Source organism: Lipotes vexillifer, unplaced genomic scaffold, assembly GCF_000442215.2.
Source record: "Lipotes vexillifer unplaced genomic scaffold, Lipotes_vexillifer_v1.1 scaffold753, whole genome shotgun sequence".
Taxonomy (NCBI): Eukaryota; Metazoa; Chordata; class Mammalia; order Artiodactyla; family Lipotidae; genus Lipotes; species Lipotes vexillifer.
In genome coordinates this window covers 469913-489479 of record NW_006783618.1, presented here as the reverse complement: position 1 = coordinate 489479, position 19567 = coordinate 469913, and the positions used below count along the sequence as shown (strand labels likewise).

The 19567-nt window shown below is 37.7% G+C and overlaps 1 protein-coding gene across 1 annotated transcript in view; it reads left to right on the top strand.

Moving 5' to 3' along the window:
• CBL (Cbl proto-oncogene) overlaps positions 1 to 19567 on the top strand; it is an 81825-nt gene that overhangs the window by 11701 nt on the left and 50557 nt on the right. The window contains exon 2 of the mRNA XM_007456276.1: positions 9490 to 9737. Within this exon, the coding sequence (XP_007456338.1) occupies positions 9490 to 9737 (248 nt within the window). The remainder of the gene's footprint in view (positions 1 to 9489; positions 9738 to 19567) is intronic.

Sequence of the window (19567 nt, the reverse complement as noted above, 5' to 3'; positions counted from 1 at the left end):
GGGCTCGAACCCGTGTCCCCTGCATTAGCAGGCAGACTGTCAACCACTGCGCCACCAGGGAAGCCCAGTCAGCGTTTATTAATTGCTTACTATAGGTTGGGCAGAGCAATTTTAGTTTAGTTTTGTTGTTGTTGAAAGGAAGTATACCTTTTTTTCCAGAGGTATTAGGCAAATAATGCATTTTAACCTGAATTCTTAATGTTAATGCATTTGCCTTTAAATAGGGAGAATATATTATGGGTTGGCATGTGTAGCTCTGGATATAAATGTAAATAATTTGGGGGGAGCTCTGCTTGCTTTGGACCTTTGAAGGAGTGGATACTGTAGTTTTTGCAGATTGTTGGTCACCCTGTTCTTGGGTGGCCTGCTGCCTTTTCTCTATTCCTTGGTTACCAAGTAGTCAGAGACCATGCAGGTTTGGAAGGGTAGCTGTGGCATGGCCAGATGGTAGGAATAAGGGTGTCAGTTTCTGGGAGTCAACAAAGGGTGATGTGAGGTCTAACATTCTGTCTTCAATAGATAATTCCTGCCTAACCTGCAGATAAACCTGGTCGAGTTGTATGGAAATGGGGAGGGAACTAGCATTGAATGTCTACTTTATTGGAAACTCTGCAGTCCTTTCATAAACATTTATTATGAGGAGGGTATTATCGCTGTGTTACAGGTAAAAGAACTGAGGCTCAGAGGTTAAGAAATTTACTGAAGGTAAATGACTGAAACAGGACATTCTGATGTGGCTGTTTGGTGTAATCTTGTCAAGATACTAAAACATTTTAATTTTAATTCAACACATAAAAGCTTATATTTTAGTCTTCATCATACTGTCTCCTTGTTAATTCCCTGATACTCCACATCTCTCCCTTAATGACCCTCTTCACCTCGCTCTCTACGCTTTAGTCTCACTGACCTTTCTATTCCTCAAATCCAAACCTATTCTCATAAGGCTGTTGGATTAGTTGTTCCCTCTGTTTGGGCTACTCTTCTGCTGATTCTACATGAGCTCCTTCCTCCTGTAATTTTAACTCTTAGCCTAAATTCACCTCAGAGAAGTTTCCCTACTCACTATGCTAAAGTAGTCATCCAGCATTTTCTTATTATTCTATTTTAATTGTCTGCATAGAACCTGATATTTTTCTTGTTGATTTCCTTTTTGTTGTTTATTGCCTGATTCCTCTCAGATTCAGGGGAATGGTATTTTTACTTCTGTGTCCCAGTGCCTGACATATATTTGTTGAACGGATACGTTGAGAAAAATCAAAATCAGGTGCAATCTTCTTAAACGTACTGCCTTCATATCTCTGAATCTGTGTCTGTCTAAACGTGTCCTCGTTCCCTTTCTTCCTGTTTTAAAGGAAGGGGGTGTCCCTTCTTTTAATGGTATTGGGTGTTTAGTGCTCTAGCTGTGTTGTAGATCCCGTTTTCCATTTTCTTTTAATTTATCTTTTTCTCTTCTGGTTCTTTTTCCATATAAAACATGCTCAGTATTCTCTGAAGATAAAAACCTTCGATCATATACCTCTTGTAGTCTTTGCTGAATCTTGATCTCTTAGTGTCAATGTCAGTCTCCCCTAACTCCCTCCATGGACTATTTAAGAACCTACCATTTTAATATTTTTATTATAAATATATATTCTGTAAAAATATATTCTGAATCATAAATACCTGTCTTCCAAATGAGGTTTTGGAATGTAATACTTATAAATTGGGTACTATTTATTTTAATTAGTATGAGTTCTTAACTCTGTTGCATTTAGAATATAGCTGTCTTCTGCGGTAGAGTCTTTTTTTCTTGACTATGTTGTTCCCTTTTGGCTTGAAACCCTTGATAGGATGAGCAGCTTCCTAAAACACTGTTAAAACATTCATAAATCATATATTTTTGTTGATTCAGCTTGTCTTTATTTGCCAGGCTTATATAGGGCTCTTTTTCAAGAGTACAGGAAATGATGTACAGAGGATAAAATATTTAGTTTAAAAATTTTAATACTGTCTTACATCATTTGAAGAGACATTAGTAATTAAATTGGAATTTTGCAGTTGTTCCAGGTGGACCCAGTGATCCCACTTCTGGGGGATCTATCCTAAGGAAAGAATCTGATGTTTAGAAGAATGAAATGCCCAAAGATGTTCATCACAGCAATACTTGTAATAGCAAAGACTTAAAAACAGTATAAATGTTAAAGTGGAGGGGATGGTTTAAGATATGGTATGTCTATAGAGTGGAATCATTTAGACATCTTTAAAAAGTTTATAATGAGCTTTTGGTGATGCAAGAAAATAGGCATTTTAAAATATTAAAGAGTAAGAAGTTAGACTTCTGCTTCTATCATTGTTAGACTAGCCTGTTTAGAACCAAAAAATACTGCTGGCAACTAGAAAAGTTGGAAGATGTTGAAGAGCTATGAAGGCAGTGAGGAATTAGAGGCCAGGCTCTGGAAGATAAGGAAAGCTCTGAGAGGTAAGCCTTATTTTTGAGACTGCCTTTTCCATGAGGTCATTGCTGATTCTGGAAGTGATAGCTGAGAGGCTGAATAGAGTTTTCAAAATGCTCATGTCAAAGAGGACAAAAAGTTGGAATTAGGGCCTGCCAAGGTGGAGGGCCCTGGGAAACACTCTAGATTTTGGGGTTGGGTCCCTGAGGGCCTGAATTGTAGGAGTAAGGGTGAAACAAAAGTAAACCAGTCTTTACAGGGCACTGAAGACTGAAGCCCAGCTTTTTAATCTTCTCAATTTTGGGTTAGATTAAGATGACCTGGAATTTCTGGTGTCCCTAGCCAAATCTGACTGCTAGAAGCAAAAGTAAATCTTTTCTGGACCTCCCTGGTGGCGCAGTGGTTGAGAGTCCGCCTGCCGATGCAGGGGACACGGGTTTGTGCCCCGGTCCGGGAAGATCCCACGTGCCGCGGAGCGGCTGGGCCCGTGAGCCATGGCCGCTGAGCCTGCGCGTCCGGAGCCTGTGCTCCGCAACGGGAGAGGCCATGACAGTGAGAGGCCCGCGTACCGCAAAAAAAAAAAAAAAAAAAAAAAAGTAAAAGCCATTCTTAATAACATCATACGTAGCCTCAGATTGTCTCTATAATTTTTTATATACAGTGTTCAGCACTCAATAAAAAATGATTAGGCTTATGAAAAAACAAACTACAACTGAAAACCAACAGGGAAGATTGATAAAAGATACATACTTACAGGGGATACAGATATTTGAGATATCAGTCATGGACTTATATCTATGATTAATGTGTTAGAAGAATTAAAGATAAAATAGAGGACTTCCCTGGTGGCGCAGTGGTTGAGAGTCCGCCTGCCGATGCGGGGGACACGGGTTCGTGCCCCGGTCCGGGAAGATCCTACATGCCGCGGAGCGGCTAGGCCCGTGAGCCTTGGCTGGTGAGCCTGCGCATCCGGAGCCTGTGCTCCGCAACGGGAGAGACCACAACAGTGAGAGGCCCGTGTACCGCAAAAAAAAAAAAAAAAAGATAAAATAGATAATTTTGTCAGAGATCTGAAATGGTAAATAATGAAATAGAAATTCTAGAATTGAAAAACACAAGAACTGATTGTTAACTCAGTGGGTGGGTTAATAGCATAAAGCTGAAGGAAAAATTAGTGAGGTGGAAGGTAAGTCAGAAAAAAAAATCCAGACTGAAGCATTGAGAGACAAAAGGATGGAGAATGCAGAAAAGAGTATGAGAGGCATATGGAATATTGAGTAAAGTTCTTATGTGTAAGTACTTGAAGTTCAGAAGGAGAGAGGAAAGAGAATGGGGCAAAAGCAATATTTGATGAGAAATGGGCTGAGAATTTTCCAAAACTGACAGAAATTATCAAGTTCCAAATTAAAGCTCTATAAACACCAGGAAAAATCCAGAGTAAACTACACCTAGGCACTTCGTAGCAAAACTGTTGAAAACCCAAGGCAAAGAGAAATCTTAAAAGCAACCACAGAATAAGACATTTTATCTTCAAAGGAGCAACAGTGAGACTGACAGCCTGACTTTTCAACAGTGACAGTGGCATCTAGAAGGCATTCCTCATTTTATTGCACTTCATTTTATTGCACTTAACAGATAATGCGTTTTTTTATAAGTTGAAGGTTTGTGGCAACCCTGTGTTGTCAGTTGATGAGTAGCATTTTTTAGTAATAAAGCATTTTTAAATTAAGGTATGTACATTGTTTTTAATAATACTATGTCTTGCACACTTAATAGACTATAGTATAGTGTAAACATAACTTTTATATGCACTGGGGAACCAAAAATTTTGTGTGAGTTGCTTTATTGCAATTCTTGCATTATTGCCATACTCCTTTTATTGCAGTGGTTTGGTACCGAAACTGCTATATCTCTGAGGTATGCCTGTAGCTATAAAATGATGACAGAAAATAACTGCCAATTCTTATCCAGGGAAAATAGCCTTTAAAAGTGGTTACAAAATAAAGATGTTTTCAGATAAACAAAAACTGAGGAGAATTTGTAGCCAGCAGCCTATACCCTAAAGGAAATACTAAAGGATGTTCTTTAGGCTGAAGGAAATGATTTCAGATGCAGTGAAGAGCATTGGGAAGGGGGGTTGTGTGGGTAAATGTGAATGAATATTGGCCATATAAAATAATAACAGAAGTAATAGTAATAATAATGACTTGTGGACTTTATATGATATATGGAATTAAAATGTGTGATAGTAATAGCACATAACTTGAAAATGGAGTTAGTGTCCCAAGTTCCTTGCGTTGTCTGGGAAGTGGTAAAAGTACTACTTTATATAAGATTTAATGAGTCACAGATGCATTTTATAATTACTAAGGTATTCATTTAAAGAGTAGTAAAAGAATATATATTTGGCAAGCTGTTGGGGGAGAAAATTGGGAAAATAAAAAAATGCTTAAACTGGAAGAGGGCAAGAAAGGGGAGGTAAAGGAAGATGAAACAGGAGAGATACATAGGAAACAAATAGTAAATTATTTTATTATTTATTATAGGATCAGTACTTATTAAGTGAACCGTATGAAATTGCCAGTATTTGACCTACAATAATAAGTTTCATAGTTGAACTGTAAACAGGTCAAATTGGTTAAAATCAGAGATTGTCAGAATTAAAAGGAAACCAGCTATATTCTGCATGACAAAGTCATGCATTAAATGTAAGACTACAGAAAGTTTGAAGATAGAAAAATGGAAAAAGATACACCATGCAAACACCAACCCAGGAAAGTTGGTTTAGCTATATTAGATACATTAAAGGGGACTTTAAGGCAAGAAGTGTTTCTAAAGAAGGATATTTCGTTGATGAAAGTGCAGTTTACCAAGAAGAAAATAAAAAGGATGTTGAAAGAAATAATACAGTATTATAATTGCATTGATTTTTTTTAAACAAATGGAAAAAAGGAAAAAGTTCAGTAGTTCTTATGATTTATCATTACTAAAATGTTAGTGTTGTCAAACTAATCAGTCTTTGCATTTATAATTAAAAATTTTTTTTTATTGGAGTATAGTTGATTTACAATGTTGTGTTAGTTTCAGGTGTGCAGCAAAGTGAATCAGTTATACGTATACATACATCCACTCTTTTTTAGATTCTTTTCCCATATAGGTCATTATAGAGTATTGAGTAGAGTTCCCTGTGCTACACAGTAGGTCCTTGTTAGTTATCTGTTTTATATGTAGTAGTGTGTATATGTCAATCGCAGTCTCCCAGTTTATCCCTCTCTCCACTTTCCCCCACTGGTAACCATAAGTTTGTTTTCTACATCTGTGACTCTATTTCTGTTTTGTAAATAAGTTCATTTGTACCATTCCTTTAGATTCCACATAAAAGTGATATCATATGATATTTGTCTTTCTCTGTCTGACTTACTTCACTCAGTATGACAATCCCTAGGTTCGTCCGTGTTGCTGCAAATGGCATCATTTCATTCTTTTTTTATGGCTGAGTAATATTCCATCGTATATATGTACCACATCTTCTTTATCCAGTCCTCTGTCAATGGACATTTAGGTTGCTTCCATGTCTTGGCTATTGTAAATAGTGCTGCAGTGAACATTGGGGTGCATGTATCTTTTCAAATTATGTTTTTCTCCAGATATATGCCCAGGAGTGGGATTGCTGGATCATATGGTAGTTTTGTGTTTAGTTTTTTAAGGAACCTCCATACTGTTCTCCATAATGGTTGTACCAATTTACATTCCCACCAACAGTGTGGAAAGATTCCTTTTTCTCCACACCCTCTCCAGCATTTATTATTTGTAGATTTTTTGATCATGGCCATTCTGACCAGTGTGAGGTGATACCTCTTTGTAGTTTTGATTTGCATTTCTCTGATAGGGATGTTGAGCATCTTTTCATGTGCTTTTTGGCCATTTATATGTCTTTGGAGAAATGTCTATTTAGATCTTCTGCTCATTTTTTGATTTTTTGTTATTGTTTGATTTTTTTTTATTTGTTTTTTTGATATTGAGCTGTATGAGCTGTTTGTATATTTTGGAGATTAATCCCTTGTCAGTCGCTTTGTTTGCAAATATTTTCTCCTGTTCTGTGGGTTGTCATTTTGTTTTGTTTATGGTTATGATTTGCTTTTGTGTCTTAAGAAATACTTCCTCTCTGAGATCATAAAGTTCAACAAATATTTTCCAAATTTTTTTCTAAAAGCTTTAAAGTTTTTTCTCCACACAAGATCTTTAATTCATCTGAAATTTACTTTTCATGTAATGTGTAAGGGATGTAATTTTTTTTCCCATATGGATAACCAGTTTTCCAGTAGTTTTTCTCTTGAACTGATTTGTGTGTGTTTTTTTCTTTTTTCTTTTTTTGGCTACACTGAACAGCATGAGGGATCTTAGTTCCTCTACCAGGGATCGAACCCGTGCCCTCTGCAATGGAACCACCTAGTCCTAACCACTGGACCTCCAGGGAATTCCTCTTGAACTGATTTGTAATGCCACTTCTGATGCTGAATTTCCATACATGCGTGTCTCTGTTTGGGCTCTCTTCTTTTCCATTTATCTGTCTTTGGTCAACATCACACTATTTTAATTATAAGATTTAAAAAAGTCTTGATAACTCATTGGGTAACTACCACCTACTTTGTGACTTTTCAAAATAGGCTTGGCTGGTTTTGGTCTCTTTTTCTTCCGTGTGGGTTTTGGGATCAACTTGTTAAGTTCCATGAAAAATCTTTTTGGAATTTTGATAGGAATTGCACTGCATTTATATACTAATTGGGGTAGAACTGACATCTCCTTAAACATGATAGGGTTCTTCATTAATTTCTGTTTTTATGTTCTTCAGTGAAGTTTTGTAGTTTTCTTCATAAGAGTCTTACACATTTTTTGTTAGATATATTCTTAGGAGTCTTAAATTTTTATTTATGCCATTCAAAATGGCAGCAATTAAAATTACATTTTAAAATTATTTATAAAATTTTTATGAATGCCGTTTTGGTATATCAGTTTTGAATCCAGCAACCTATTAAACTGTTTTGTTTCTAATGTTTTGTCAATTCTCTTTCATTTTATTCATGGACAGTTATATCAGCTACAAGTAAAGTAAAATTATTTTCTTTCTGTTACTTATATTTTTACCACCTATGTATGCATATTGCATCAATATAGTTTAGAGGGATATCTTTGTAATAGTAATGTAGTCATATACATGTAATTGTAATATATATATTTTGTTTCTAGTTTCTTTAGATCTACTTTGTTTGAGAGGAGCATCCACGTGGTAGTGTATTGTTGCTAATAAATATACTACAGTTTATCCACTCTACTGTTGATGAACATCTGGGTTGTTTGCAGTTGTTAGTTGTTACACATTTTTGTATGTGTATCCCAGTATACCTTTCTAGGCGGAGATCTGCAGGTTTGTAGGGCATATAAGTCTTTAGCCTGACAATACAGTGCCGAACTATCTTCCAGGGTGGTTTTATTAGTTTAGATTCCCACCAGCAGTATTTGAAGGTCCTTGCTCCTTGCCAGTGGTTGGCATTGCCAATTTGGTGTGTGTAGTGATAGTATCTAATTGAGAGCTTACAATTGTCATTTTAATGAAATTAAAATGATTAATGAGATTAAGCACCATTTCATATGTTTATTGGTTATTTGGATATCTTCTTTTGTCAAGTTTTTATTCAAGTCTTTTGTCCATTTTGGGGAATTCCCTGGTGGTCCAGTGGTTAGGACTCCATGATTCCATTGCTGGGGACACAGGTTTGATCCCTGGTCGGGGAACTAAGATCCCGTGTGCTGCGCGGTGTAGCCCAAAAAAAAGATCATCCCTATCTTACTGATTTGTAGATGTTCTTTATATATTCTGGATATGTATGTCTGGATATATACATATTGTAAATATCTTCTCTGATTTTGTACATGTGTTTTTATTCTTTTACGGTATCTTAGAAGTTCTTTTAGAGTATAGTGGAATTTAATTAATATTTTCCTTTATTAATGTTTTTTATGGTCCTATTTAAGAATTTTTTCTCCATCATGAAGTAATGAAAGATAGTTTTCTTATCTTCTAAAGCTTTATTTGCCTTTCGCATTTAGGTCTAGAGCCCATCTAGGTTTTTTGTTTTGTTTTGTTTTTTGTATAGTGTAAGGTAAGGGTTTAGTTTGATTTTCTTTTTTTCCTATATGGATTGTTCCACTACTGTTTTTGGGAAAGATCACTCCTTTGTGATGTCAAGGGTCTATATATGTGTGGGTCTATTTCTAGACTTTTCTGTCCCACTAATTTATGTCTCTTCCAGACACACAAAAATCCACATAAATGGAAAGTACTAAATAAGATGGTAGGAATAAATACAAATTATTAGTCATTACAACAAATATAAACTCACCAGTTAAAAAATAAGATTGTTACATTGGATTAAAGAAGTCTAACTATATGTTCTTTAAAAGAGACCTACTTAAAACTAAGAACTGAGAAAAGTTGAAAGTAAAAGAAGGTAAAATGAATTAACCAGGCAAATTCTAAGAGTTCTGCATTTATATGGGAAGGAATGGTGTCTCAGTTCAACTCTTTGCTGGGTCCAAGGCCTCTGTGCTCCTGTCCCCTAGTGGTTGTTAAAGCTCTAGGCTCCTACGTTACCCGGTTTACCGCCCAGGGCAGCCACGTTTTTTATTTCTGCCCCTGGAAATTTTCTTTATTCTGCTGTGGCGTGAGCCATGCGTGCATTTCAGAGGAATTCACCATGCTTCATCTAGCATTTTTTAGGCATGTATGTGGATGTCTTCCCCACCCCAATTGTTTAGTCTTCTACGTGTTGTCTGAACTGTTAGATATGGTTTTAAGAACCCACCCTCTAGGGAGACTACTAAAAATGTAAAGTGATTGCCTGCGGGTGTGTGTGTGGGTTATGGATCATTTCTTATATTCTTGTGCATTTTTCGTATTTCCGCAAAAGAGCACATATTTTATAATTTTCTAAACTTAAAAAAGGAAATTGCCCTTAAGATCCTCCAAGTAATAGCCCTTCTTTTCCATTTGTTGCAGGTGGTGCGGTTGTGTCAGAACCCAAAGCTGGCGCTAAAGAATAGCCCACCTTATATCTTAGACCTGCTGCCAGACACCTACCAGCATCTCCGCACTATCTTGTCAAGATATGAGGGGAAGATGGAGACCCTTGGAGAAAATGAGTATTTTAGGGTGTTCATGGAGAATTTGATGAAGAAAACTAAGCAGACCATAAGCCTCTTCAAGGAGGGGAAAGAAAGAATGTATGAGGAGAATTCTCAGCCTAGGTAATGGAGAATACTACACAAATATTTATTCAGGTCTGTGACTGCCCGAATAGGTAACACATAGAAATGGTTGAGTTGGTTTTAATTTTATGTCAACAAGAATAGAATGCATAGTTGACATTTGACTTAAAGCTGTGTTTTGTATAAAAAGTTACCTTGGAGAGTATTGATCCATCCCTAGCTCTGATTATTTGTTTACCTCTGAAAAGTCAGTGACTTACAGTCATGAAGATGAGTTGGAAGCAGTAGGTCTTTCAGAGGCCCTGAAGATCATGAAAGTTTGTGGGTAGGTGAGAGTCTGAAAGAAAGAAGTTGGGGTTGGCAGTAAACAGTAAGAGGATTTTGCCCGAGCTGGTAGCATATTAGGTAGGTTATAAGTATGGGATAATAGGAAGAAAATTAGCCAGTAGTTTGGATAACTGTTTTTTTTTAATAAAGCCAAGTAAAATGACATTTCCTTTATAGGTAAAGTAACTTTTCAAATAGGATAGAATAGAATACTTTTCAAATAGAATTGGCAAAATGCAGTTAATTCAATAAACATTTGAGGCACCAATAGGTATTCTTTTGTAAATACTAAAAACTATATTGACTGTCCCATGTGTTATTGGCTTGGTTGTCGTATATTATGCACTGGGAGAGAAACAGGTTGATTGTATGCATGGTATAGTTGTGTTTGGTTTTGTCTAATTGGAATTAAATATTAACTCATCTGGAACAAGTAATAAAATGTAAATTCTATTATAATTATAATTACTCTTGAGAAGTGACTTGAATTGGGAGGGACAGTAATTTCTGAGGGCATTCAGTTAGCATGCTGAGCAGTAACTTACTAAATGGTATCCTTGTAGCGTTTGACTCTGTTGGCTTAGATTCTGGGAACCTTCATCTCTCACTTAAAATTTTACCCACATCATTATTCATGTTACCTTTACTGTGACACATTACTCAGGTTTGGTCCAGAGTATTAGTATTTTCTTCTTAAAAAGGTTTCTGGTAACTGAATTCAATCTGTAGGAACCTTTGTAACATCTCATTTATGTGAAAATGAACTTTGTCCATTTAAATTATTTAAATTTCATGACTTTTGTCGTTTTGTATTGCCGAATTAAAAAAATAATTTTGGACTTTATTACATACCAAAACTTAAAAATTTTATTTATTATCCACAGTGTACTAGGTTCTAATTCTAGGCAGTGAAAAGGAGAGTTAAGTATTCAGTTCTGATGTCATGTGATAAATACTTTAATAGAGATATGTACAAAATGCTGTATGAACAGTTTTACCTAGTGGCATCGGGGAAGGTGGCACAGAGGAAGTGTTATTTGAGCTAGATTTTGAAGGGTAAGTAGGAATTTTCTAGGCAGAGAAGTGAAGAAAAGGCCTTTAACACAGTGGCATGAAAATGCAGGCTCTGTTTGTTTAAGGAACGTGAGCTGGTTCTGGTGTGGCTAGAATTAGGGGAGCTAGATAAGCTGGAAATACGGGTTGGAGTCAGATTGTGAAGAGCTGTTTTTTGACCTCAAGACTTTCTCCTATAGATAACAGGCTGCCATAGAACAGTTTTTTTTTTTTTTTTAATAGTGGAATAAAAATTGTAGATTTTTCAGTCTTCTTAGACACACTGAACATTGTTTGACTTTTTTTTTTTTTTTTTAATGACACAGTTCGTCACTGAGAGGCAGAATAGTCTACTGGTTAAGAAGAGGAGGGACTCTGAAGCCAACTGCCTTAGTTTGAATCTTAACTTTTCCACTTAACTTAGCTGTGTGATTCTTCGGTTTCTTCATCTGTAAAATGAGATAATAGTATTACTTTCCTTGTAGGATTGTTGGGAGTTTAATAAGTAACTAAATGTTCGGTACTTACAACAGTGATTGGCACATTGCAAGTGATAAGTGGGTTAGCTCTTATTATGTTAATCATCTTCATTATTTTCACTACTGTAAGTATAGATTGTTGTATCAGGCTGTTTATCATTGGTACTGCCAGAACCTAATGAAATGCGTAGACCAATTTGCCCTTACTAAATGGCTTCACACAATGCTTGTAAGTTCTTTTACCTTTTTTTTTTTTTTTGCGGTACGCGGGCCTCTCACTGTTGTGGCCTCTCCCGTTGCGGACCACAGCCTCCGGACACGCAGGCTCAGCGGCCATGGCTCACGGGCCCAGCCGCTCCGCGGCATGTGGGATATTCCCGGACCGGGGCACGAACCCATGTCCCCTGCATCGGCAGGCGGACTCTCAAGCACTGCGCCACCAGGGAAGCCCTCTTTTACCTTTTTAACAAAACCTTACTGTCAGTATGTCTGTCCGTATCAATTTCATTTCCCCTAATATGAAGCTTTTAATCCAGTATAGGCTTTGACCATACAACCAGGTTTGTACAAATTATATATAAAGTGAGAATAAATAAATTTGAGGTGAGAATACATTTTTTGTTTCCAGTAAAGGAAAATATATGGCTTTACTGTACCATCTTTGCGATCTGTATTTTGGTTGTTAGGAGGCTTTTTTTGTATTCAGTTTAAAAAATTGAGATATAATTCATATACTATGAAATTTACCTTGTAAAGTGTATAATTTAGTGGTTTTTAGTATGTTCACAAAGTTGTGCAACCATCACTACTATATAATTCTAGAACATTTCTGTCACCCCATGTTCATTAGCAGTCACTCCCCTTTCCCCACTCCTGCTTCCCTCCAGCCTTTGGTGATCACTAATATTTACTTTCCGTCTCTGCGGATTTGCCTGTTCTAGACATTTCATTTAAGTGGAATCATATAACATGTGACCTTTTTTGTCTGGCTTCTTTCACTTAGCATGTTTTCACGTGCATCCATGTTGTAGCATAGAATAGTACCTCTTTCTTTTTTATGGCTAAATAATATTTTATTGTATTGACATTTTGATTATGGACATTTGGGTTGTTTCCACTTTTGACTATTATTAATAATGCTGCTATGAACATTTATGTACAATTTTTTGTGACGCTCTATGTTTTCAGTTCTATTGGGTATATACCTAGGACTGGAATTACTGAGTCATATGGTAATTCTATGTTTAACATTTTGAGGAACCACCAAACTGTTTCCACTGCAGCTGCACCATTTTACATTCCCCGAGCAATGTATGGGGGTTCCAACTTCTCACCAATACTTATTATTATTTTGGTTATAGACATCTTACTGGGTATGAAGTAGATATCTCTTTGTGGTTTTGATTTTCATTTCCCTAATGAGTAACATAATGAGCAGTCTTTTTACATGTTTATTGCCCATTTGTATATGTTCTTTGGAGAAATGTCTGTTTGAATCCTCTGCTCTTTTTTTTTTTATTTTTTCCTTTTTTGCCATATGCGGGCCTCTCACTGCTGCGGCCTCTCCCGCTGCGGAGCACAGTCTCCGGACGCGCAGGCTCAGCGGCCATGGCTCACGGGCCCAGCCGCTCCACGGCATGTGGGATCCTCCCGGACCAGGACACGAACCCGTGTCGCCTGCATCGGCAGGTGGACTCTCAACCACTGCGCCACCAGGGAAGCCCCCTCTGCTCACTTTTTGAACTGAGTTACTTGTCTGTTTTTAAAATAAATTTATTTATTTTATTTTTGGCTGCTTTGGGTCTTTGTTGCTGTACGCAGGCTTGCTCTAGTTGTGGTGAGTGGAGGCTACTCTTCGTTGCAGTGCGCGGGCTTCTCATTGTAGTGGCTTCTCTTGCCACAGAGCACGGGCTCTAGGTGCGCGGGCTTTAGTAGTTGTGGCTCGCGGGCTCTAGAGCACAGTCTCAGTAGTTGTGGCGCACAGGCTTAGTTGCTCTGCAGCATGTAGGATCTTCCCGGACCAGGGCTCGAACCCGTGTCCCCTGCATTGGCAGGAAGATTGGTAACCACGGCGCCACCAGGGGAGTCCTTACTTGTCTTTTTATTGTTGAGTTGTAAGAGTTCTTTACATATTCTGGGTACTAGATTTTTTTGTGTGTGTGTGGTACGCGGGCCTCTCACTGCCGTGGCCTCTCCCGTTGCGGAGCACAGGCTCCGGACGCGCAGGCTCAGCGGCCATGGCTCACGGGCCCAGCTGCTCCGCGGCACGTGGGATCTTCCCGGACCGGGGCATGAACCTGTGTCCCCTGCATCGGCAGGCGGACTCCCAACCACTGCGCCACCAGGGAAGCCCTCACTTTCTTGATAGTATCATTTGAAGCACAAAAGTTTTTAATTTTGATGACGTCCAGTATTTTTTCTTTGGGTACTTGTGCTTTTGATTTCATAGGTAAGAAACCATTCCCTAATCCAACGTCATGAAGATTACACTTCTGATCATTTTGAGTTAGTTTTTGTTTATGGTATAAGATAGGGTCCAACTTCATTCTTTTGATTGTGGTCATCCAGTTTTCCCAGCACCATTTGTTGAAAAGACTGTTCTTTCCTCATCGAATGGATTTGGCCTCCATGTTGAAAATTAATTGATTGTATGTATAAAGGTATATTTCTGGGCTCTCTGTTTTATTCCACTGGTCTATGTGTCTGTCCTTATGCCGGTACCACGCCATCTTGATTACTGTAGCTTTGTAGTAAAGCTTTGAAATCAGAAAGTGTGAGTCTTCCAACTTTGTCCTTTTTCTAAATTGTTTTGGCTTTTTGAGGTCCCTTGAGATTCTTAATGAATTTTAGGATTAGCCTGAAAATTACTATCAAAAGGGCAGCTGGAATTCTAATAGGAGTTGCAATGGACCTCTAAATGTGGGGAGTACGGCCATCTTAACAATACTAAGTCTTCCCAATCTATGAACATGGAATGTCTTTCCATTTGTTTGGGTCTTCTTTAATTTCTTTCAGCAGCATTTTATTGCTTTCAGTGTATAAGTCTTTCGCCTCTTTGGTTAAATTTATTCCTAAATATTTTATTCTTTCTGATGCTGTTATAAATGGAATTGTTTTCTTAATTTCATTTTTGGATTGTTCATTGCTGGCGTGTGGGAAGAATACAGTTGAATTTTGTGAAGTTTTGTATTTGACCTTGTATCTGCAACTTTGCAGAACTCATCTATTGGTTCTAGTCGTAGTTGTTTTTTTTAGTGGATTACCTAGAATATTATGTAAATAAGATCATGTTTGCATGACCTTGCATGATCCCTATTTGTATGCAAATGATGATAGTTTTACTTCTTCCTTTCCTTTGTGGATGCTTTTTTTCTTGCCTAATCGCTCTGGCTGGAACCTCATATGTTGACTAGAACCTATGTTGAATAGAAGTAGTGAGAGCAGACATCCTTGTCTTTTTCCTGATGTTAGGAGGAAAGCTTTCAGTCTTTCACCATTGAGTATGATGTTAACTGTGGGATTTTCATAGATGCCCTTTATCAGGTTGAGAAAGTTTCTATTTTTTTGCTCAATGTTTTTGTTTTTTATCACAAAAGAATGTTATAGACCTTTTATGCTTTGTTCCTGCTTTTTCTTCTTGGGAGAGGAAAATTTGTAGACTTGTAATATTCTAGAAAAAGTGAATAGTTTGAGTGGCACTAAGGACAAGAATGCAGGCAAGCCTCAGGAATAACTGAAACCATGGTTGAAAATGCTACCAGGACACTGCATTCTCTCAATGCAGATTAATGTCTGAATTGTGGGGAAATCTGGCCTCTGCTACACCCAAGATTTACATCTTACAGGTTTCTTACGGTAGCAGAGCATCTACCTCTTGGTTCCAGTTTTGACTTAGGCTTGGTATAGATCAATTGATTATCTCTGGACCAGTCAACTCTGGAAAGAAAAGCTAAGTGCTGTGATTAGTCCAGCGAGGGCAAGGTGTCATCTCTAAACAAACCTGCTATGGCTTGGGGAACATATCTGTTCCCCCAAAGCCATGTACGTGAGGGAATTTGTTGCCAGACTGGATGTTGAGGAGCTAATCCCTTAAATATTCTCTAGAAGAGTGTACATAAGTGTACCTATCGTATATAATACAGTTGCTTCCTGTTTTAGAGAGGATATTAGGTAAATTAACTTCTCTGAAGATATTTGCCCTCATTCTTCTTAGACTTTGTAGAAAATTAATTCAGCAAAACCATAAGCTGCTTTCTTGCCTTTTATCTTTAACTCTCGTTTTTGTGCCTGTTTTCGTTAGAGCACAGAATGTTATAGTAGAAGCTGAATGGGATTATACAGTGCAGTTAATTTTAAATTGTCATTGTCTTATTGTATCCGTCTTGGAAGTAAGATTAAACTTTTCTGTTGTAATTATGTTGTCTTTTTAGAAGTAGTTATAAACTGAAATTTTCAAAATTTGGTTTTGTTGTATTCAGCCAGGAATAATTCAGAAGTAACTAAAAGCTTATGTGCTAACCATTCATTAAAGAAAAAACAGTAGTATTTTCTCTGTGGTAGGCACTGCTCTAAGAATAGTGATAGAACAGTAAACAGCTCTCATGATGCTTATAACCTTATGTTCTCTCGTTTTCTATTAGTTTCCAAGCTATAACCACTGAACTAGTATTCTTTTGGTTTCCAGATTATCCTCCAGTGGAAGAGTGGTGATTCACAAGCTAACAGAAGTATTTGTACTGCTATAGTTTTTCCCTAGCACCCTGAAAATAGGTTTCAACAAGTGTGCCAAATCCTATTGGTAGATAATGGCGGCTTAGAACTTTTTGTTGAGGAGTTTGGGCTTGGTGAGAAAAGATTCCCACTTACATTAGGAATGCCTTTCTTTTTTTTTTTTTTTTTTTCCCGGTACGCAGGCCTCTCACTGCTGTGGCCTCTCCCATCGCGGAGCACAGGCTCCGGATGCGCAGGCTCAGCAGCCATGGCTCACGGGCCTCGCCACTCCGCGGCATGTGTGATCCTCCCGGACGGGGGCACGAACCCACTTCCCCCACATCGGCAGGCGGACTCTCAACCACTGCGCCACCAGGGAGGCCCAGGAATTCCTTTCTTACAACTGGGAAAGGGGCAGCACCATGCTCCTGTATCTTTTTGGTTCAAGAGAGAGATGATGATGGCTTGAAACAAAGTGGTGGTAGTAGAGATGGAAAGAAATGGACAGAACTTGCTGTGTTTTAAAGCTAGCATAACATGATTTGCTAATGGATTGGGTAGGTTTCTGGTTTGAGCCAGTGTATAGATGGTGTAATGGGAAGCCATGGAAAGGTATAAAGCAGGGGAAAGTCATGATCTGATTTTTCTTCTACAGTGATAGTATTGGCTGCTGTGTGGGAAACGGATTAGGCTTGTGGAGGTAGCAATGATGGAAGTAGAGGGATAGGTTAAAAGGTTACTGCTGTATACCAGGTAAGAGATGGGATAGTATAGACTAAGGATGAAAAAGTTGAAAAGAAGAAAAGTGGACCAGTAAGAGGTGCACTGGAGCTAGACTAAATAAGAATTGCTGGTGGATTGGACAAGAGAAGGGTGAGAAAAGATGACAGGGAAGAATCAAGGATGTAGGTTTGTGGTCATTAACTCTGTCAGTTGGTGGTGGCAGTTACTAAAATGGGGAATTCAGAGTACAAATGTGGGGAGAAGCACATTGAGAGAGGGGAATTACGAGTTCCATTTTGGACAACTTTAAGTTTGAGATACTCTCATGAGCCATCTAAGGTGATATGTCAAGCAGGCAATTGGTTGGCTATATTAGAGTTTGGAGTTCAGAAGGAGAGGTCTGGAATAGAGATAGAAATTTGGTGATGTTCAAGAATAGTATTTAAAGCCATGAGAGTGGGCAAAATCATCTGGCGGGGGAGAGAAGTCAGCAAAGCAGATTTAAAAGGAGGCACAACAAAGGAAGAAGGGAGAGAATAGATTAAAGTAGTAGGCAAGGAATAAAGAAACAAAAACAAAAAATTCTCTCTAAAAGGGGAACCCTCCTGTACTGTTGGTGGAAATGTAAGTTGGTGCAGCCACTATGGAAAACAGTATGGAGGTTCCTCAAAAAACTAAAAATAGAGTTGCCATATGATAATAGCAGTCTGACTCCTGGGCATATATCTGGACAAAACTGTAGTTCAAAAAGATACATGCATTCCTATGTTCATAGCAGCACTATTCACAAAAGCCAAGACATGGGGGCTTCCCTGGTGGCGCAGTGGTTGAGAGTCTGCCTGCCGATGCAGGGGGCATGGGTTCGTGCCCCGGTCCAGGAGGATCCCACATGCCGCTGTGCGGCTGGGCCTGTGAGCCATGGCCGCTGAGCCTGCGCTGCACAACGGGAGAGGCCACAACAGTGAGAGGCCCGCATACCGCAAAAAAAAAAAACAAAAAAAAAAACGAACAAAAAAACAAAAGCCAAGACATGGAAGCAACCTAAATGTCCACTGACAGATGAATGGATAAAGAAGATGTGGTGTGTGTGTGTGTATATATGTACAATTGAATAGTATTCAGCCACAAAAAAAGAATGAAATAATGCCATTTGCAGCAACATGGATGGACCTAGAGATAATCATACTAAGTGAAGTAAGTCAAACAGAGAAAGACAAATATCATATGATATCACTGATATGCGGAATCTAAAAAAAATGATACAAATGAACTTATTTACAAAACAGAAACAGACTCACAGACTTAAAGAACATACCCGTGGTTGCCAAAGGGAAGGGGAGTGGAGGAGGGATGGAGTGGGAGTTTGAGGTCAGCAGATGCAAACTAGTATATGTAGAATGGATAAACAACAAGGTCCTACTGTATAACACAGGGAACTATATTCAATATCCTGTGATAAACCATAATGGAAAAGAATATAAAAAAGAATGTATGTATATGTATAACTGAATCTCTTTGCTGTACAGCAGAAATTAACACAACATTGTAAATCAACTACACTTCAATTTAAAAAAAGGAAAGAAAAATAAATAAGTATCCTCCCTTCCCCCCCTCCAAATTCTGTCTAAATAGAAAATTAGCAAAGGAAATAAATAATCCATGAAAGAAGAAGCATAAAAGACCAAATATGAATATTAAAGAACAGTCCAATTTGTTAGTCATAAAATAATTTTCTTTTGACCTGCAAGATTGGCAAAAAAAGGGAAAAATCAAACACAACAAAAGGAAAAATCTACTTATAATTAGTGTTTCAAAGGAGGGTATAGGAATGTGAGTCCTCTCATACCTGGTTGTGGTAGAATGAAACTGGTTTAGCCTTTCTGTCTGGAGGGTGATTTATATAGAAAGATTTAGAATTTTGCTCAATAGTTCCACTTTTAGAAGTTTATCAGAAAGAACAGAAAAGGGATTTGGGTTAAAATACAATTACAAAGCCATTCATTTAGATGTTGTATATGAAAGGCAAAACCTAGAAACAACCTAAATGTCCAACGTAAGATGAATTACATAAACAAGAGAAGATATGGTGTACAATGTAGACACTAAAAATTTTTTGTCAATGAAGATTAATGATAGGAAACAATGTATTAAAGAAATAGGTGAAGGTGTCAAAAGGTACAAATTTCCAGTTATAAGATGAATAAGTCCTGGGCATATAATGTACAGCATGATGACTATAATATTCCTATAAAGGAGAAGAAAAGAGACCACAGAATTGTATGTATAACTAATAAGATCTCATTTTTGTAAAAAGTAAGAAATATAGAAAAAACCTGGAAGGAATGATACCAAAATATCAACAGTACTTATTTCTAGGTACTGGAATTAGAGGTAATTTAAATTTTCTTTCTGTTTATATATTTTCTAAATTTTCTATAATTAATATATAATCAACCAAATTATTTATTTTATTTTATTTTTTATTTTTTTTTGCGGTATGCGGGCCTCTCACTGCTGTGGCCTCTCCCGTTGCGGAGCACAGGCTCCGGACACGCAGGCTCAGCGGCCATGGCTCAC